This window comes from Puntigrus tetrazona, chromosome 3 (assembly GCF_018831695.1).
Source record: "Puntigrus tetrazona isolate hp1 chromosome 3, ASM1883169v1, whole genome shotgun sequence".
In the NCBI taxonomy this organism is placed as follows: Eukaryota; Metazoa; Chordata; class Actinopteri; order Cypriniformes; family Cyprinidae; genus Puntigrus; species Puntigrus tetrazona.
Window position 1 is genome coordinate 18,378,509 of NC_056701.1, and position 22,607 is coordinate 18,401,115.

At 37.9% G+C, this 22,607-nt stretch overlaps 1 protein-coding gene across 1 annotated transcript; it reads right to left on the minus strand.

Annotated features, from left to right (window-relative positions):
* Positions 1–371: 371 nt before the first annotated feature.
* emp2 (epithelial membrane protein 2) lies at positions 372–14,921 on the minus strand. The gene is made up of 5 exons (XM_043235085.1): positions 14,771–14,921; positions 3,731–3,845; positions 3,350–3,446; positions 3,046–3,186; positions 372–1,704 (listed from the first exon to the last, which is right to left on the minus strand). The coding sequence occupies exons 2-5, from the start codon at positions 3,806–3,808 to the stop codon at positions 1,538–1,540; spliced, it is 483 nt and encodes a 160-aa protein (XP_043091020.1). The 5' UTR covers positions 3,809–3,845; positions 14,771–14,921; the 3' UTR covers positions 372–1,537.
* Positions 14,922–22,607: the final 7,686 nt, after the last annotated feature.

Genomic DNA, 22,607 nt, shown 5'->3' on the forward strand with positions numbered 1-22,607 from the left:
TTTCCTTTCACATATGAAAATAGGTTTGTAACAGTTTGACATTTAAGTACGTTTTTCTTAAAACAGCGTCAGTAGCATCTGAAAACAGATCAAAGTAAAAAAAAAAATTCGATAAGTATTCACACAAACATGAGTTTACGCCAGTAACATGTAAAATGATCCGAACTCATCTGAAACAGCTTTGCCTTCTGTTGAACGTTTAGATTATTTGTATTAATAGTAGTTACTTAGTTCTGCACACTTTGTGTCTTACGTTAATGCTTAACCTGGAAAAAAAAACAGGTAAAAAAATAACTGGAAATGTAATTAAATCTAAGGGAATTTTTTTTCAGACACTTGCTGTAAGAACAAAAAGAGTCACAAACATTTTGTTAATGTAAAATACATTTATTTGATTAAAAAAAAAAAAAAACAATATTGAGCCCTTGTTGGGGATCAGTCTCCAGAAACAGACCTGACCTGAACAACTCAGCAGACATTTAAGAACAAAGCTGCCATTGTGGTTTCATTCCAATTCCAAAAGCCTTCGCTAATATTCATTAAAACCTTCTGAAAAATAAGCATTAAACAAACATGTTCAGGCCTGTTGATATAATACTTCATTACAAAAAAAAAAATATTAACAGCAACAATGCAGTTAGTCTTAATAAATACAGCTTAACTTCACTTTCGCCTAAATAATATTAGCTAATTGCTTATTCCGTAGCAGACTTGAGGACGAAATGATTACATAAGAAAGGAAAACTAAAACCATCGGTGTGCTTCACCAACACCGTCATCTCAAGGTTATTTGCGTGAATATGACAAAATAAAATCCCAAGTGCCCTAATCAAACAGAATGCCTAAAAGAGCTAGAAATCTGTACTTATGTTAATAATGATTTCAAATAAATGCTTCAAACAAAATACAAAAACATGCAATATAATTAGTCAACACTAAAAGATTATTTTACAAAAAAAAAACAAAAAAACTATACACGAGAACACGTCGTGCCACTAATATTGAAAATTTGTTCAGCTTCAAGTATGATATAGTGCTCAGCAAACTGGCAGCACAATATTTCATTCAGATTTAGTTTTAATGACTTTTTCCCCAGGCACATACAATGACCAGGAAACATCGCACTAGCGTGTCATTTACTACACGCCAAGTGTTTCATATAAGGCCAATTTCACATCATGCCTTGTGTACGAATACACCTGAGCCCATAGTGGTTCCGCGGTATAAATACGTCCTATTATATTTCCCACTCATGTCTTTTAATTTTCCACTCCCTATTTTACCTCTCTAAATCACAGCACTTCTTTCGCTGGGCAGGTACGACTAAATTATACGCAAAAAAAAAAAAAAAAAGTGACATACTATGAATAAAATCTAATTAAGTTTCCAGTATGCAGCGATTAATAGTGTGAGATCATCTACTTCGTTCTAACTTTGGCAAATGTTTCATCTACGTATAAAAACAAGTATCATTACAAATAAAGTCTCTTGGCTAAGGCTGTAGCTGGTGGCAGCTAGTGAGGTGGTGTGTTGTGCTTTATTTGCGTTTTCTTAGCACTAGGTACATCAAGCCGCTCAGCAGCGTCATGGGGAAGGCGACCCAGGCCAAGACGAAGGAATATCCGTAACCTCCATCCTTAATCTGCTCTTTTACGTTTGAGTGATCTGCTATGTATATGGATGCACCGGTCATCACACAGAAAGCTGCGGAAAGGAAAAAGGGGCAATTTACAGTTGGCTGGTAGTATTTAAAGGGACAGTTCACCTTTGAATGAAAATCCTGTTTTAAATAGTAGCCGTCATCTTTGATGAAATCTGACCCCTCCATAGACGGCAACCCAACTGATATGTTCAAGATCAAGAAAGGTGGTAAAGACCCAATTAAAATAGTCCACATCTATTAGTTTAAGGATGTCCTCACTGCCTTTTTGTGTCTTAAGTGTGGTATTGCTGTATATGGAGCTCTAGGATTTAATCAGAAATATCTTAATTTGGATTATGAGGATGAGTGAAGGTCTCACGCGAGTAATTAATTGCAGAATTTCCATTCTTAGTTGAACTACACCTTTAAAGATCACAGATACTTGACGGATAAAGATTCAACATTCAACAAATAATAAATAAACTCAAAAATATTACACAAAAATACAAACATATTTTTTTAATGGAATAGTTCATGTGCAAATGGGCTCTTCAAGGGTTTGTTTCCTTACCTAAATGTAACATTAAGTCAGCTGCTTACCAATATGTACTCTGCAGTGAATGGGTGCCGTCGGAATGAGAGTTCAAACAGCTGATAAAAACTTTGCAATAATCCACAGTTTATCAAATAACTGTGAAGTCAAAGCTATTTGTTTGCAACTTAATCGTAGACATTAATCCGTTTCGTGAAAAAGGTCTTTCACCTGCTGTCCTCTAACATCACAATAAATGCATGTTTGTTCAAAACAGTTTTTGACTATTTTTGTTCTAAACACATTGCTCACGTTTAAGCTGGAAGAAATGGTCTGAAGTGGAAAAATGACTAAAATGAAGGATTTGTTTCTTATAAACAAGCAGGTTTCGCATCACAGGTCATTAGGTGATGGACTGGAGTGGTGTCGATTAATTGTGGATCATAGTGATGTTTATATAAGCTGTTTAGACTCTGGTTCTGACGGCACCCATTCACTGCAGAGGATCCATTAATGAGCAACTGATGTAATGCTAACTTTTTCCAATTCTAATCCGGAGACGAAACAAAATCATCTAGGTCTTGGATGATCTGAGGGTGAGTAAACTCTCCGTTTTGTATGAGCTGTGTAGATGTACTTCTTATAAAAATGTTAAAAGTTTTTTTCTGCATCCATCTTACAAAATAAGTCGTTCAAAGCTGGGGCAATTTACAGAAAAATGCTTCAGGGTGCTTCTTGACTTGAGGTTTGCAGAATGACTGATTGTACATTTTCTTTGCATAGTGCATAGACAGCTGTGCAGCTAACAATGATTAGAAATATAGAAATATATTCGAAAAATATTAGAAATATACTGTAGGAGGGAACTCACCAGACAAGAGTTGGATGATGGCCGCGTACACGAACCTCTCGCCCTGCTTCAGACGGAAGAGCTGAAGGATGAAGACAAAGAAACCCACACAGCACAAGATAGTGGCCAGTATCATGGTGGCCTGGACCGTCTGAAGATAGGCTGATAAAGACGAAGAGAACCAAGAGGAAATAAGTGTCTTCTTCTGGACAGGTTTTATCAATAAACAACTTTAATACAGTCGTTTATACTGTGTGACATTTTGCTCTGACCAAAATGAATGGTGGTTACATTAGATTCAGATTTTATAATAATCAAGGCTTACCTGTTTCAGAGGTTGCACTTTTCGGTATATCATAACAGCCTGTGTTATTGCAGTAATACCAGAGATCTAAGGTGGCATCCTCCCCAACCCACCATGCCTTGAAAAGACGCAGAATATATATTGTAAGAAAATAAACTGAAACTATAACAAAAGAAATGTCCCTTTTTCAGGTAATTTAGTGAAATCCAAATATGTATACATATATAGAAAAGTGTGTTTATTAAACATAACGCTTTAAAGCACTACATTTTACAGCGGGTGCTGTTGTGGCCTGTGGTAACCTCAGCAGAAATGTTGCTGCTTGAGTTAAGGGAGGTTTTTGTGCTGAAATCCTGAAATAATAACACTGAACAGTAATCGTGCTGAAGAAGGTCAACTTACATTTTTGATGGTTGCTATGAAGAGTAGTATTGCTGAAGTGATGTGAAAGAGGACGATAGAGGCCAAAATAATCAACATGGCTGATGGTGGAACAGAAAATCAAAAGCAGGAGAATCTGAAAAAGAAAAAAAATCGTGTTAAATGAATAGCTGAGACGGTCGTTTTCTGCTTCTCTTGGTGGGAAATCACCATGTGCCCATTTGAGCATCCCACCCCTATTCTGCACTTTGACCTTGGAAGTACTTATTCACAAATATATGCGTATTGTTCCTGTTATTGATTATTTATTTGGTTTTTTTACACTAATGAAAAGAAATCAAACATTTTTAACAATGACAAATACCCACAGAGCATTATTTTAAATAATTGATATTATGTAATGGACCCGAGTTAACAATGAAAAGATGTATTTCGTATTTTTGATAACATGATGAGTAAATACTTATGCATTGGTCATTTTAAAAAAGAATGTTTGTTAATACATTTATATTAACTTATAGGATATTTTTGTAAAGTGTTAGCAATTTCAGTTTTGCTGACTTAGCAGACTGCGCACCAGTATTCTTCAACAATTAAAATCAAATAAATGTCACAGATGCTTAGGGTTAGATGCCATGCCAAACAATACAAACTGTTTGATATTATTCAGTAAAATCTTTTTATAGTGATTCCCGTTTATGATTTTGTCAGATTTTACTGATCATTCAAGTCTAAAACCTCACGCAGGTTTTGGTGAAAAACACAGTCAGCTTCTTACGTCATACACGTGAGCCTCAGAGTCAGACGCTAATTTAGCTTCCCATGATTCACTGCACTACAGCCACATACAGACAGCCTATACATCTCCTCCTGCACCACAACCGCTCCGAGCCATTTATGAATGGCTTTTTTTCCTCCTTCATCTTGTATAGTGCCTGTAAGTTTATACTGGAGGTGAGAAAACCCATTTTTTGCTCTGAAGTGCTTTAATGCTCAGTACTTGAGGATACAATAAATCTAAAAAAAAGACACCCCTAAGACTAGATCACCTCAGCACTATGTCTGTAAAATTCATGTCGCAAAAACTGTATGTGGTTTTATTTGCTAGAAAACAAAATTTACATTTTCATTATTTTATTTGATACACAAACAGAATTGTAAACTTTGAAATACAAGACTGCAACGGAAACTGACGGATTTGTAGGTTAGTGTCCAGAAAATATAACAAAAACTCAGCAAAAAGGATACAGAAGGAGGTAAATGAACAATATAAACGGAATGTAAAGATTATGTTTATCTCCTCCAAAGCCTTTTTCATTTAATCTGTTTCCCTTTTATACGGGTTATACACAACCAGATTATCAATGACTACCATCTTAATGAAGAAGAAGAAGCTATTTTGCTCCAGGTGTATGAATCTAACCTGAGGTGGCGCCATTGAGTCAAGATGTGAAAACTCTCCACAGTTATCAAGAAGCATCAAGTGGGGAATATTTATTTATTTATAAGACATCCCTACTTACAACTTAAAGAATAGACCCTGGAGATCCTGTTTAACATCTCCTCTGGAGTCAAAGACAGGAAGCCATACACGTTTGGAACAACAGATAGAAGTGTATGTAATGGCAGAGTCTTAGTTAGAGAGTAAACTGTCTCTTTAAGATAGGAGGTGGGAAAACAGGGTGTGGCATTCAAGCAATGCAGAGTTTAGGCGGGAAAATGGTAAAAGAATGGTGGGTTTCTGTTTGAGCCTATCTTAAAGAAAGCTAAGAAACCTTCCGCTCACGACCGAGCCAGAAAGATTCAGCCAACAAGACCATATTAAAAGAGACCCGAATCGGAAGAGGAAACCGGCCTTAGCACACAAGGGAGACGCAGTGTGGGAGGGTACAGGATGCCGCTCGTCTTCTAGAAGATTTTCAGAGCAGTCTCTACAAACACGGGCCTGAAAATCCTCTCTTTTTGACTTTCAGAGTTTCTCCTAAAGTCAGGGAAGGCACTGGGAACAAAATGAAGTTTATGCATTAACAAAGACTGAGAATGTTGGTCATTTATTCAGAGACTGTAGTGGAAATCCTCCGGAGATCTTCATCCCCTCAGGCTGTACATTAGCTGTCTGTCTCTGTAGAGTGTAAAGTGGGAGGCTGGTCTCATTAAATCGCAGCGTATCGTGTACTCGGTCCACACATGGTCTTAATTTGCTCCTCAGCTGCCTTCCTGTGTTGTACCAGGGGGGCGTAGAGGGCTGGAAAGGGGAGGAGTCGGGGGAGGAAGAACGTGAGACCAAAAACTCAAAACACGCTGTCCAAAAATCTGTGATCTGAAGTGGGAAATGTGTTGAGCAGATGATTCAGGGATTTAAAAAAAAAAGTGAAAACTATTTGAATCATGCATTTACAATGAATGGAGACCGAAGCTTTCAAGAGTCAAAAAGGATGCAAGAGAAATCAAGCAGATATAAAGAAACCACCAGATTAATTAACTTTCTTAATTGAGGTCTTAAAGTTACACCTTTATGCATTTTTCATCTGAGACTGTAGCAGTCTGTTAGAATCACTGCATTTCCAAGAGCTGCTGTGAGGAGCCCGTTAATTTGCTGAAATCCATAATGGCGCAAATGCGGCATTTAACGCACAGAAGGCCAGTGTTTTGTTGTTTACGTCACTAGCGGCTCTGTGAATGGTGGGGAATTGAGGAAGAAAATTCCTGTAGACGGTTAAGAAGTGAGGAAAATGAAACCCTTTGACCAGACAGAGGCCCACTAAACACAGAATACACGCGGAAGAACATACTGAAAATTGCATGTTGGCTACACAGAGAGATAATCGACTGTGCACAGTCCCCTCGGGCCTTTGAGAAACAAAAGATCTACTGTAGAGGTTCACTGAGGCCAACGGCGAGCGTGGAATCAGCTTCACGGGTGATTCAGTTCAGCCTTCACAGGAGCAGTGTACCTGTAACCGCCAATAAGAGTCTAGGAGGAAAACTCCACATTCAGTGTAATTTAAGCTCTATCAGCACCATGTTGATTAAAAAAAATATATATATATTTAACGTGTAATTTGCTTACCAACGTTTTTGTGTAAGTTCTGGTAAATTTTTAATTTTATCACATCATCAAGCTTAAAACTGCTTATACAGTTTTACAGTTCAAATGATCACATGTTTTAAGAGAACAATTCATAGAGTGTTTATAAAAATTATGTAGTTTATAGTTTGCTTTTAAATCCTTCAAAACTGGCCTGGAGTTAATATTGTTAACAAAAATAAAATAAAAAATACTATATAGTACTATAGTATATACTATAGTAAATAAATGATACTTAAAATAACAGCTGAACTTGAACTGAATCTGGTATGTTCCTTAAATGATGAAGCTGAATTATGTCTATATAAATGAATCAAGTGAGGGCAGAAAGAACTCCTTACATACAAGACATCTTGTGTGGCCTTTAAGTGTGGCTAACCATTAATGAATAGTTATGTCATTTCTGTACATTAGATCAATCAGTCAGCCTCAAGTCATATCACAAATCACAGACATCTGTACTACAGCTGCACAAGACGAAAAAAAAAAAATCCAGCATTTAACTCAGCCTTATAGAGCTGGGGGCCGAGGCCCCGTTAAAGTTTATATAGGCTGAGACATGAAAACCTACGAGCGTTTGTCTTGGAAACTGGCTGTGGTGTTTTAGTTTGCTATGTACAATCCTGCGGGATGATAATGACAGCCATACATCTCAAGCCTAGAGGTTTCAAGGGAATTTACAAACCATCATTAGCAAATTAATTGGAGTCAGCGCTTTAAAAGGTAGAAGATAAGCCATGTCAACTTATTTCTGCACTGGGAAATGTCTGCGTATGACTGTGTGTGTGTGTGTGTGTTTGTAAACGCTATGGAGCCCCTGCTCATTTCCCCTAAGCTTGGTGGAAAACGCTGACTTGAGTTTCACTTTTAATGTCATTTTTTCATAAAAGCCGCAGTCTCCAGCAGACTTCCAAGTCGGCCACTGGTGAAAACAGAAACTGCTGTCATGGAACAAATGATTGAGAAGGAAAGCTTCAATGCCACCCAGCAAAGCTTTGCAGCTTTAATCCAGGGCATCTGTACACTGTACATCACTTACGACCACGGCTGGATATCGGAACTGATTATAGCAGATTTGTTTATATTCCGATTCAATTAAATCTTAATTCATTTGGGAATCCTTTTAGTAACTTTGTCAACAGATCTTTCAATTATTAGAAAAGTTACTTTTCAAAATATCTCTTTCCTATACAGGTTTGAAACTACATGAACATAAGTAAATTATGACAGAATTATCATTTTCTGGGTGTACTATCCCTTTAATGTGCAAAACTGTTTCATTTTATTTCCAGTTTGCATATTTGATACATTGCCATTTATCTTTTTTTTTAGCTCGAGCTGTAAATGCCACTTTAAAAATAATAATATATATATGAATGCTAATTGGATGCTTAACACAAATTTAAGATTAAGATATGTAATTCATTACCTATTATCGTAAGGTGAAAAATGACAGTACATTTTATTTTTAGATTTATTTTGGTACAATTATGGTAACTATGCTATGGTAATTATATATAGAAAATTGAAGTTAACTTATTTTGTTACATTTTGTGGTGATTGTCCCAAACTTCCACTGAGCACAGAAACAATCACAAAGTGCTTCACTATAGACTATCCTGATCTGTGACGTCAAAGGCACGGACAGACGGACAATTATTGCCGTTTGATTGTGCGTCATTGTTTCTCCTGCTGCATTTAAACAGAAGCAGCTTTAACTCACGGAAAGGAATGTTCCTCAGCAACATGACGCAGTCAGACATCCATAACTCTGCTCAGGAAACAGATCATTGAGCGAAATCCAATGCATGAAGTGCTTATGAATTATGTCTGGAGCAAATATTTTGCTCACGTAGTCCAGATAACACAACAGTTGTTAAATAAATCAATAAATGATGATAAAAACATGCAAATGGGAACTGCAGAAAATGTTGCCGCCCGGTTTGACCTAACCTGACCCTAACTACCAATGCTGAGCTAGAGGGAAAACCTCAAAGTAAACGAGGGATATGAGGGGGAATGTTTTAGTGTGTACGTTTGACATGGCCTGCGGTTTCAAATGTCAGCCCAAAGGTAACAAACCGTTCGTGGGTTGTTTCACAGTCCAGAGACCAACTAGCACTCCGAGATCTGAGAGAATGCAGATAAAAGGGAAGAAAATCGTGCAATGGATCAGAAACGAGAAGAAACGATGATGCACACAGTTTAGTGTGGACTCAATCCACGCAAGCCTTTTGTTGTAGACGTCCTTCACTGCCAGGATAAAAGGAAATGTGCTAAAAAGAACCGTTCTCTGAAAGCCGTGAAGGTTAACAGCCATGGATAAGCAACATCTTCATTTCTCAGCAAGTGCTAGGCATTCTGAAAGCTATAAACAATAATCTAATTAAGATCAATGCATTCTCCCAGACTCATTTTCATTGAAGCACTCATGTTTATCCTCTCAGGGACAGGGGCGTTTGTTCTCAAATACAGTCATAAATTAAACACAGCCCCGTTCTTGCTCAATAAAGTTAAAATTAAGCACTGAAATGTGCCTGCTGGGTCGCATTCAACTGATTTCCTAACAGGCCTCTTGTAAGGTTTGATGGCTGCAGTTTACACAAAGACATCAAGATAAGCATTTTCTCACATATTGCCTTCTAGCATATTTGTCGGGGGCATCTTGGGTAATCTGTAGCTAAGATCTGCGATCTGGGGTATGTATTGCAAATTGCTACAAGGGTCATTTCAAAGTCAAGTTAACACGTGAAGAACTCTGACACACATTTTTGGCACGTCTGCGTTACTTTAGTCGTGTGATCACAATACTGTCACCTTTTGGTTTCTTTGCCCACAATACTCAAAACACAATACTTTTTTTCAAGGATAATATTCTATATCATAAATCTTGCTTGTCTTAAATAGGAAAATTTTGTTACTCATGTAGTTCCAAACCTTTTGTGTGGAACGTACAAATAAATGAGGGACCTGATTATATGCATTAGTTGCTGATACAGATCCAGACAAGTATGAATGAGAGCTTACAGTCAATTTTAAGAAAGGACAGTTTAAAGGGAGTTTATGCAGACTAAATGCTTGGAGAAGTCCAGCATACATCACCAGGGAGAAGTCATTTCACTTGAACACCCAGTTATGAAAATTTTATTAAAAAAAAGAATGAATAAGAATATTATTTAGTAGGCCTGAATCAAACTAACTTCTACCAAAACTACACTTACACCAGCTCATCATTTCTGAGTCAGAAATAGCTCCTCAAATTAACAACTGCACTTCACATTTACAGTGTCGTAGGAAATTAAATTATACAGCTCTGAACACATGCTGACAATCAGACCTGTTACTGATGTTTCTGATGATCTTTTCCCTACTGTTCAGCCCCTGCAGTACCACTGGTCCTTGTGAACCAGAATGGAAACATGAGACTTCATTTTTGTAGAAAAGACAAAAGCCAGAGTTGCTGCTTTTGGCAAGCTGCCTGAAATATAGTTTAATGTACAGAACAAACAAAGCTTGCTTTTGGGTATCACCTATAAGCCCCACCCAGTAAAAAGTACTCTTGGATACGAAAAAAGAAAAGGAAAAAGGAAACAAACTCCCAGTGAGAATGATGTATACAGTGTGAACGCCATACTTGTACAAACCTTAAGGTTCCTATTACAAAACCCTGAGGTACTCCACAGACATTTCAACACCATTCTGGGCAGTTTTGGCACAAGGGACTCCTCATTTTGTAAAAGGAGTGTATTTTGGCAAGGCGCATGTGTTTCTGCTGCAGCTGATCTCAGGAGGAGTCTCATTCACACACGGTAGGGTCCCGCTCTGCTCTCAGCGTGGCCTGCTGGGTTGAAAGTCTGCACTGGATGCTGATAGGCTTTCATCTTATTGCTATGGCTCTACCGCAGAGCAACTGTGCTCAGGTGCCTCAGGCCCTGTTTTCACATCGCATTCCACTGATGACACGCCGCCAGCATGAGTAACGGCTCCCACATGCATCTGTCAAAAGACACGCTGCTGAACCCCTGCGGCCACATCCAGACAACCCCTCTCGCTGGGAATCAGGACGGCTGTGTTTAATGCATTCACACACTGTCCGGATTCTCAGCAGCTCCTTTGATCTTTCAGCAGGGATGAAGAGAAAACTCTTGTTACTCCCAAGGAGTTTCTTGTTGCGTCCAGTGCACTTAGCAGCAAGTTTTAAATCTTAAGTGCACTAAAGCCACAGACAAGAGAAGAATTTTAAAGCTCTCAAACTGAAAAAAAAATCAGACTGGCTAAGGTCATAAACACTTAAATTTTAAATTTTAGGTCTGTAGGGTTTTTCTTTCGTTCTTTCTTTCTTTTTAAAGAGCCTGCATTTAAAATACTGAAAAAAAGTGGACTAAAATACTGTTTAAAATACATGTTTTTTAAAGTGTTACATTTTTATTTTATTCCTGTGGTGGCTAAGCTGAATGTTCATCATTATTAACCTTCAGGTTCACACGATCCTTTAGAAATCATTCTAATATGCCCATGTGCTGTACAAGAAAATGTATTATTTTTCTTTATCAATGTTAAAAACAAAGTGCAACCTTTTGTTAAAGCAGTCAATTAAAATAAATGTAACATTATAAATGTCAAGGAAACTTATAAGTGTTTACAAATATTTCAAATAAAGCAACTTTACAGCATTAACGATTAAAATATATGTAAGATTCTACACTATTTCTAGGTTGCTGTTTTCACGAATAGTCCCGCCTGTTTTGAGGTGACTTTTTAACTAATGGTTATAAAATAATGTACATTATACTTATCAGTACTTAAATTCACAGAATAGAGAAAAACCCAATAAAATATATTGGAAAAAAAAAATAATTCACAGAATGAAAGAATTGACAAAACTATTGACTACAGTTTCTTTAAACCAAATAGTAAGTTCAAAAATAGAGATTATTGGTAAATGGTATTAACGTGAAATCTCTGTAATCAAGCACCCTCCCACTGATTCTCCAAATGAATACAAAATGCAGTTTGTGATAGAAAACTGACCCGTTAGACATCACCTTAAGGCACGACAATACAAACACACCCAGACAGGCACATCCCCGTCTTGCCTCTAAGTGCGTGTCTGTCAAGGAGACCCTATCGTTTTCTTCCCCTCTGTTATATTAGCATGGAATGTGACTGTTTATTGCTAAACATGCAGTAGTTGGTGTGGATCTCTGGTAAGACTGGTATCTCAAGTAAGACATCCTCTTAGAGTTCTTCAAAAGCTAACAGGGCTTCAGCTTCAGCAGTGTCACCCCTGTGCACACGTGGCTACCAAAATCAACAGCAACACATGTGCAATTCATTGTCTCGAACCAAAAAACATGCAAACACATCACAGCGTCCCAGACTCAAAGACTCAGACTGGTTTTACGATTCACACATTTTCCAAGCCACTGCGTCTGTGACACAACTGTGACCCTGGATTCCACCTATCACTGGAGAAGAATGTCTTTCGGTGTTATTCTTTCTGTAATTGCTGAAAACAAATAAAGATTACCGAGCTTCAAGTCAATGGAAACATCTTTAGAGGACTGCTTCATTTTTCTCTCTGTTTTCACAGCATTATGTCGCTGAGAACACTCCAATAATCTGATCATATCTTCTGAATCCTCACATTAGCAGATCAAGGCGAGATTAAAGTATCAGAATTCTTTTCACAGTTTTGCTGAAGCAACAGCAGTGGAGTTAGTAAACAGCTCCCTGTCCTTTACAGTCACCCTTCAACTGAAGTTCAGAATCCAGTGAGTTTCATTTGAACATGAAACAAGAGCAGCACTGCATTTTCAGCTTCATGTACCATATTGCAAGAGACGATACGTTAAGGTGATTCAAAATTATATAAAGTGTCCAATTATGCATGATTCATCAACAAATAATTTTATAAATATAAAAAAAACACAGTGACCAATATAACATAAATTCCAAAAGGAATGATTCACGAGGCAGCAGAACTTTCAATCAACCAGTTTACAAAGACAAGTTAACAATTTGACTCAATATGAAACTTTTTAAATTGAATTTTCAGTCTATAAAATACAAGCTAAATTACAATTATAAATGAAATACACCCAAATGATTTAGAAAGAAATAAATGTTGTCCAAACTGAATCAAATCAGGAAAATATGTATGACCAATCAGTCCAATGGTTTCACATTTAGTTTATATATATAACTGAACACTGGGGGACACACTTGTAGCTTGGTCAGTCTGAGGGTTAAAAAACAGTGTCCAGAGATTTGGCTCAGCCAAAGGGAGAGGCATTTCCTGATCCAATCGTTGACAGCATAGATTCTAATGAAACAATCCATCCGCAAACAAAACCCGCCACCTATTCTTTGCAAATCCCTGCAAGCAGCACATTTCTGAGTGGCATCAGTTCTGCTAGATCAATCAGCAACCCAAAACAAAAGAGAGAGAGAGAAACTGAGGTCGGAAAACAACTTGGTCAATAAGCAACTGGGAAAAAACCTCTCACTTTTGCAGCATGGAAAATTAATACATGGAAAAGAAGCCATCACTTTGTCCAAATCATCCAGCATAGACTCTCAACAGGGGAGTTGGTGCGAAATGGCCACCACAACAGAGTTGCACCATGGGTGATGTATGGATAGGCTGGACTACAACACAAACTGTGAGCAGGATGATAAATTTGTTTCAAATAATGGTGGATATGAGTTTTCACGATGACCGGACTATACATCATGTTGTGTTTTAAAGGCTCGTGCATATATCCTTTCCTGGAGCGGTTTGGCTTTTGATAGGTGGGTTTGAGTTATGGCGCTCACTGCGGCTGTGTTTGTGTTGTAATAGCAGAGCAGACGGGCGTCCGGAAATCCAGTCCAGTGAAAACGGCTGCACCTCATGAACACACTTCACACTCCCCACCCCCAAAACTGTCCCACGAGCAACACGCTGGAATGTGCCACCGAGAAAGCACTGCGACTATCTTTCACACACACTCGATTGAGAGAGATGAAATGCCACACATGCAAAATTAATCAAATGTGCAAAACAAGTTGCAGTACCATGTTGGGAACAATGCTTGGCCTTGTAAAGCACAAAATATCACACCCTTATCCAATCTACATATAACGTTTTTTTGTTTGTTTGTGTTCCTACACCCATCCCACGTCCATTTTTTTATTTTAAATCTACAAAATCCATTGTTTTAGGAAAGTTTATTTTTAATAATCTACATTATATAAAATCATATATACAGAATGTGATTAATATATATATTATATATATAGTTGGAAATATAAACTGTTTATAAAGTACATTACATATACATAGGATATATTTTTATGTAACTATATTGTCATTTTCCTCTCAATATTCATATTTTGAAAAAATACATATTTAAAATGTTTTATAAAAAAAAGTTCAGTTATGATAAAAACATCTGAAGATCACTACAGACTGTACTGACCTCCATGCCTTCACCAGGGGGCGATATGAGAGACTGTTGATGGTACTTCACTCTAAATGATTTTAAAATGCACAACCGCCAAACACGAGAACAAATACTGAAGAGATTTAAGTACAGGTCTGTTGTGTTCATTCAAAACCTCTCATTCTTTTCTATTCTAAAAACTAAAGTCAGACTAGATTATCCCACTTGCTTTGAAGCAGAATTAAAAAGTTCATAAGTAAACAAAACGTCTAAGAATATGAAGTCAAGTCTAGTAATAAGTATAAGCTGGTGATTCATCAGTGAAGCATCACCGCCAACGCCCCTTTTCTCACCGTCAGTTTACATTTTCAAGCAATAAAGTCTCAAACACATAAATAAAGCCTTTCAGACAGCAATAAATCAACTGCCTACTTACTCCAGCCAGTATTTTCTAGACATGCTGTGATCCTTTTAAAAAGAGTTTTATGACTCACTTAAAAACGGTTTGCATGCACGTACAAAAAGTCGCTTATGATTCACACTCACCGCTGAAGTCAAAGCCTAAAGGGTCAGATATTGTATAGTTTGGAGAGGGCAGGCAGACGTGGAGACGAAGTGATGCAAGCGTGAACGTGACTGCAGGGTAAACGTAGTAGTAGTGAAATGAGGAAAAAGAGCGCGCTCCTCCTCTCCAAAATCCTGAACAGCCCAGAACTCTGGTTGGGTGTGGTCTAGAACTCAATACGTGCTGCGCTGTTCTGAGGAAGGGAGGGAGGGCAAGCTTTCTGGAAGCATTAGGTGTTGACAGTATGTACAGAATTCATTGTGGAATGCTTCCTTTTGAATCTGGACAAGGTTTACGACTTCAGAAGTCGACATTTGTCATTTGTCAGAAAACAGCCTGCTCTGAATGTCTCGCGCATCTACTCTTTCTGCTCATTCTCACAAGATTTTGTGTGACGAGTTTTTGGTTGGTGGTTTGTGTGTGTCTATATGTGGTTCTCTGTGGTGTTGAAGAAGACCAAGAGTGCAGGGGAAAGTCTTAGCCTGTTCCTGGCGGGAACTGAGAATGAGGCCAGCGGCAGGAAGAGTGGAGCGAGGAGATTTACTCACAAAGGAAACTGCTTCGCCCCCTAAATTCAGCCACTGAATGCTCAGCTCTCCCTTGTTCTTCTAAACAGCTGCTTCTGTGAACCTCCAGATAGCTGTCCAATACAAAAAATATCTGCAATATTTATAGCTGAGTACATTTACAAATAGATAAGCACCATGTAGCTATGTATATTTGTGGTTCCATTGCATTATTATGCAACTGAGCGATACTGATGTACACCATTGTTTTATGCCATCTGCAGCCATCTGCAAATATTTGTCTGTTCATTTCCCGTGTGCTCCTCCCTTTTGCATTACATCCCCAGGATTCTGGCTCCCTGGGTTTCCTGAGTTTGTGTGTATTAGATCTAAGCTAGTTGACTTTAGGGCTGACTGACTCTGATCCAGACTAAGACTGGATTGATTGGCTTTCTCTCTAATAGGACAACAGTGCTTAAAAATAAGCTGTCGCACTTTCCTTTCAGTAAACACCTGTTGTTCTTGCAGGACGTACGGCTTCTTTACAAAAAGAATCTGATTTTTAACTTAAACATACAAAAAACATTTTACGGTACAGTCTGTAGACAAAAAGACTAATTAACCCTAATCTATACGAAAAATACATCACCAGTACTAATAAGTCCATAAAACACAGCTACAATCAAATTCCATGTAAGAAATGATAAATTCTTAAGTTTTTGGAATGTTAAAAAATTATGATACAAAGTAAATTAGAAATTTGTACGATTCTGCAATTATCGGCCCGGGATTTTTACACATACTTGCAACACTAATCATAACTTTCCAGATTTTTATTTTTGTGCAATACATGTATTCGAAATACATTCTAACGACTCCAGTTAACATTTATAGCAACCACTGACATGCCTGTATCATCCATGGGTGGGGGTCAGAAAATTCCCTGGATGCCTGTCCAAAGTACTGTATAAGATTTGACACTGGAAAACAAATCCTGTCACCGTCTCAATCAATGATCTGCTCATTTACAACTTGAAGCATCCGGCACGTATTTTTTTATGCTCACAATTCTTATAAAGGAAAAGGTAACGATGCGAAACTCCAAAGAGTTTCCAAGCATGCAGACTCCACTTGAGTCAACGCATTCCTCTTTTGTCGCTCAGCTGTCATTTTGTGTATTCTGCAGTGATTACAGAGCAGGCAAACTTTGCTCATGCTATATTTACATCCACTATGGCTTATGAAGTGCCATTGTTCAGCTGAAGACAGCAGAAATACAACTAATAACCTTCTCATGTGTTGCCAAGAGAAATTCTTTTACCCACAGCCCATATTTATTCTGCAAAAAGCACACAAAAACAAACAATCCTTATTTTATCACATCACACAGATGAAAACGGGTTATTTTTTGCCTACCTTGCACATTTCAGCTGTGTGCTTTTGTTGACAAAATGTTTTGAGCGCAGAGGGATGTAATACAGTAAAACGTGTATTCATCATCAGACCTTTAAAAGAAACTCTTAAGCAAAAATTTTAGAGGAAAACTTTGCATTGCAACAGCTGTTAGGACACTGCTAGGCTCTACAAATGTCATAACAAAATATTTAAATAATAAGCAAAACATTATTGCAGTGCATTAAAAGTGCCAAGCCGTATTGGGCAGCTCAGATAAACTTTCGATGGCTTATCTGAAAGTTACACCCATCACATCTATGCTTAACTTACATAAAAAAAAAGATTCTGGTTTGGATCAGACATGGCAGGTTTATGTGCTCAGACTTTGTGCTGGATGCCTAGATGCTTCTGGCTCAGTCGGTGCACTGATGTGGAAACTCTGGAGATCCAGACAGCTGCGAAACAACAGGCAGACTGCCAAACAGCGCAGAATAAGGTGGAGCCAAAGACTGGGGAGGCCCCACCGTGGCCTCTTTAAACCCTCCACACCAGTCTAACATTGTGCTTCAGATCTCTGCCTAATGAGACATGAAAAATGGCACAAGTATCCCATGCTTTGGAAATGCAATGTGGAGTCCAGTATGTGGAATCATTTTTGTTTATAGCAATAATCCATTGTACATCCATGCCACAGACTCCTCCCAGCTTATCACTATTCTCAAATATAATTTTTGCTGATTCAGTGGAACAACAAATTGTCTTCAAGTTAAAGCTGAAACTGTAACGTGTCAAATTGCGAAGTTCCTAGAACATCTCTCATTTTTCATTCAAACAACTATTCCTGTCCCTGGTGTCCTTAAACCAGTGTTGCTATGTTGAGCTGTTCTAATGTTCAAACGGAGCAATTTTTGAAAAATGTAAGTGATCATTCACATTTTACACAACTGAAGACTGTGAAGAGTGTGTTCTTCACTGTTAGCGTGAATAAACTAAACAGCCTGAATAATCAGGATTCTTGCGCAGCTTAGGGTGAAAAGGTGCAGAGGAAGAAGGTCGAAAGCTGCAGGCTGTTTTGGAAAGAATGCTGTGGGTGATGACCAGATCACAGGTGGAGAAGTACTGTAGTAAAACCCTGGGGGGCTGAAGTGAACCATTTACATGTGACGAGTCCATTTGTTTCCAAGATAAAGAGCTTGATTCCTTATGTGCAGATAAATTTACCATATATGCAAAACTCCACATAATAACCAACCAGAACAAAATAATGCAAAAAATACAATGATACATCATCCAAAAGAAAGTCATGCTCTGCATGACGGATTCAGATTAGCATTTTTGATCTAAGTATTTACTGTTCATTTTGAAAGAGAAAATATATGCATATTTGTTTTGTAGTTAGAAAAAATGTGTCGAATGTGTCAAAACAAAATTAGTAAAATTAACTAAAAACTAAAAAAGGTATTAAAATGTTTCATTATTATTACTGCTGAGAACTTGAGCTGGACTTCAGCTCCAAGCATGAAGACACCGCCCATTTGCTCGGGGGGGAAATGGGGGTTGGGGGTAAAACTCCTTTATGTGAGCAGTAAAACCAGTTCTAACACTCCCTCACACTTCCCAATCCCATCAATAGCAGCACAACATTTATTTTCCAGCACACGCTTTCCATACAATTTGCATTTCATCTTTCGTTCATTTGTTTAAAATGTGTGACCCACAAGAGAGCATTTGAGCAGAGGAGTCAAGAGCTCTCCAACCTCATGACAGAGGCATCTCTTTCACACCGACACAAGCAGAATGAATTGCTTTCTCCCTGTTCTGATTAAGCTCAAGTGCTCTCGAAGCTCTGCAGAAGTGGAAGGAAATTAAGACAAAAGTGGCCTTTCCGATGAATATGAATGAAAGGTTTATAAAAGATCTCTAATTGTGCCCAAGCTTCTCGACAGAGTCTAGTTCCTGTCTGTTGTTTGAGCAGTTTTTCTGATGATGTGGGCTTCTGGCCATTGATGCAAGACCACACCTTCTGAATCAACAGCAATAACCTGGATAAATAATGAAATATACTGTAGGTCAATGAACACTTATGAATTAGAGCAAATTAGTCCTATCTTAGATGGATCACCACCTTGGTTTAGCAACATTCAGAACTTTCTTCATAAGTTGGCAATTCGCAGGATGTTGAAGTGGAATTTTAATTGGGATGGCAGGAAGAGAATTTAATGAATTGCAGTTCAAACGACTTACACAGTCTTTCAATGGGGGGACTTCAATAGCTCCTGCTTGTTTGGCATAGTTGTGCTTCCCGTAGCTATATAACACAAGAAATTCACAATGATATGCATTCAGTAGGTAAAAGGTAAATCTTCACCGATACACGCTAATGTTGAAGTATGTTAAATGACAATATGAAATTTGGCAAAAATCTATTTTCTTCACTGTTATAGCGATTCACAACAATCATTTGTAGGTTCGAATGTGTGCTTTTTGTCAGAGCAAACTTTTACGATATGAATGAACTGTTTGTATTTCCAGCAAACTTCTATCACACCTTCACTTAATCACCCTACAGCTACCATTCACTCTTTGAAGAATGTCTTTCACACTCTTTAAGTGTCGCAATAAAAATCTGTGGTTGCAGATGTGATTTGTAAGATGGGAGTACGTTTGCACAGCTGTTTAAGGTCATTGCAGGCAATGAAACGAACATCCTCTGCTGCCTCCTTCAATGTGACTGATGATCTAGTAGCTCGGTATACACACCCTAACATCCTACAAGACTCCCTGCTAGTCCTGCAATTTGATCTGAGGGAAAACGCTTGTAGCTGGTATTATACGGAAAAGCATGTCTGGATCTTTCCTTATGAATGGAATAAATTTATACTGGAGTGCAACCAAAATAGAAAGCTCCTTCCTGGAGTGTTTTCCCGGAGCAACTGTGTCATAAATGGTGGTTGCAATGTCACAAGGCCAATTGGCTTGCCATACATAGCTTGTTCGACCTCAGACTCCTGACCTGTAGGGTTTACTGGGTTAAAATTGGTCTAACATTACAATATATATATATATATATATATATATATATATATATATATATATATATATATACTAGTAGGGACTAAAGTGTTATGGATCACATTTTCCATCCTGGCACCCACACATACCTACATGCCAAATTTGTTTAAGCCTCATAACACATCCTGGAATTTCATGAATTTAACCAACTGAGAATAAACTGAGGTAATCATATTTAGAGCTACTGTTTTTGTAACATATTCAAAACCAACTGAAACTCTAAACTGTGATGTTACAGAGCTCTGTCAAAAGGGTGCAGTTTTCTTTAAAAAAACAAAGATTGAATGTCACCTTGTTAATGATGGAGCTTATGTACAGGATCAGGATTACGGACAAGGTTCAGCCGACGGCTCCCTACTGGCACAACAGGCGCTATGTGTCGGTACTACTGTGCAAACAAACTGGATGAAAACACATTTATCTTCATCGAACAGAAACTACACAAGCCATAACAACTAGTAGTGTGATCAGGCCACAGTCATCTTGCATGTTTCTTGTCTTATTGTGGACAATTTACTGGGGCATGCTATTTCAAAGAAAAAATATGTTTTTGTAATCTTTACTTTAAACTCTCTCTTCCTCTGAAACAACTGTTTCCTCTGTAAACCTTTAGATAATGTTAACCAATAGGTCAAAAATATTTAGACACAGTGTTAATTCACTCTTGTTTTATTCTGGTAAGCAACTCCCATTTTCCGAGATCTAATCAATTCCAGATGAATAAAATCATATTATTTTCCCTCACTGAATCTCCATAAAAACCTTTTTACTTTATACCTTACTTACTTTCTCAAAATTTCTATGGGGAAAATGCAAGGGAAAATACCTCAGGGACCAACGCTGCTGTGCTGGGAAAGTGGGCTGTAGCAGTTCCAGTGTGTTCACATTGACTTTAATCAAAGGACTAGACTCCAATCACTCATGACAACTTTGCACTGAAAGGAGTCTGAGTGCAAAGCAAGCTAAGTGCCGTTGACTATAAATCCACCCAATAACAAATATTACAGCAAAGGTGAAGACAGGAAACTAAATGGAAAGAAATGCCTTTGATGCTCCAAAGCAGGGCAGAATTTGCATGCATGAGATGTAAAAATGCTTGTGAAAAGCTGGCACTCTTTAGTGCTGGTTTGCATGTCACGCATGTGCTGCTTTGTATTGCCGTTGAAAACGGGTCATGCATCATTGTTTGAAAAAAATTCTATCACTTTCATAAAACGGGAACTGCAGGTTTCATCTGGCCAGAGAAGAACGAAAGAGTTTTGGTTCCTTCGACACATTATTTTCCTGTTTTATACTGTAAAGCTGCTTTGATCTGTATTTTAAAGAGCACTACATAAATTATTGTGACGCCCTAACAGTTGTGGAGAAAAAATGATCCAGATGGACAGAGTTTAGACAGGCTAAAATATCCTCAGTGTAAAAGTACATTTTTACTTTATGCAAACAACTGAATCGAACAAGGGCCGGCATGCCCTAGAACCCCAATTAAATGGTTTCCTCGTCAAGTTCAGATCAGACCTATTTTTTGCACATAGGTCCATTGTGCTTAGAAATCTGAATGAATCTTACACCTGGTGGGGTGAACAAGGAAAACTCTCGTGCAAGTCCGTGCAACGCTCCAGGACTATAAACAATGAATTGGCCTCCCGCTCTAGTGTGGCCTTGAAGTCAGTCAGCCAGCTGCCGCAATGTGTCACGTGCATCGCCAAGCCACTGCTCCAGCATGTTCATTGTCTCATGGATATCCCAGCTCTCAGTGCCAAACACACACACACATACGCACTCCATACTGTATCAGAGAGGTCTAATATTTCATCCAATTGTTGTGCCACTGGCTCTACTCATTTTATCTTAACAGACATGTCAGTTTTTCATGATACACAAGGACAAATCCCCAAAGCTGGCACAGATCTGTTACAGGCAGTGAGAGCTGCAATATTACAGTGAGAGGCATGCAGGGCTCTGACACAGCTGAAAGATTTCATAACAAAGAGCAGACAGCATAAACAAAGGGTGAGATGTGAGCCAAACAATAATCGACTCAAAGGAATGTGAGTCTTTAATGATAATGACAGCTGAGTATGTAAATGTACGTGGCCTGAACTGTGGGATTTGTGGGGAGCAGTGCTACCTGGCTTAATTATTATTACCCATACAAAAATGCAAAATCTCACTTTAAAAACAAAACACGCTTTAAATATTATGAACAGTTGTTCTAAATGCGTGGAACGTTGTTAATAGAATTGTTCACACTCATAATGGATTGATTATGTACTCACTTGTATGGTGCTCTGTATTTATGTTGTTATTTTTTTTTCCTGAAACGCAAAAGAATAATTTTGAACAGTTAACGATTTATAGAGACGTGTGTACAGAAGAAACGGGCCGAATTGTCCAAAACAAGCGTGCTTTCTGTTTACGAAGAACTAACATTGTGTACCGGTTCTTTATAATGAATCAGCAATACTATTAACGCAGTTCTGTTTGATTCGCGATTCTTATGAACCGGTTCTTGTAATGAATTGTAATGATTCATATCTGATTCATTCAGTGGTGTTTGTTTACAAAAATCAGGGTCATTACTAAATAGTAGACAAGTTACCCATGTGTCTGCCTAATTATGTCCAGTCAATTGACTCAAATAAATATTTGGAAATATCTCAAAAATTAAATATCTTGAAAAATTTGATTTACCTGAGGTAAATGTGAAAGTACATAGCAAAGGCTCTCTCTCTCTCTCTCTCTCTCTCTCCAAACTGCAACCAAAATAAAGGCTTTTGTTTACATATTACATGTATGTTTAATGTGTTTTATTATGTTTATATAAATACACACATACATTATA

Excerpts from the sequence above, each read along its gene's own strand:
- emp2 (XM_043235085.1), bottom strand. The coding sequence starts at position 3,808 with ATGTTGATTATTTTGGCCTCTATCGTCCTCTTTCACATCACTTCAGCA. Across the intron at positions 3,447-3,730 it reads TCATAGCAACCATCAAAAAT|GCATGGTGGGTTGGGGAGGA; the intron begins GTAAGTTGACCT and ends CGTCTTTTCAAG. Across the intron at positions 1,705-3,045 it reads CATCATCCAACTCTTGTCTG|CTTTCTGTGTGATGACCGGT; the intron begins GTGAGTTCCCTC and ends TCCTTTCCGCAG.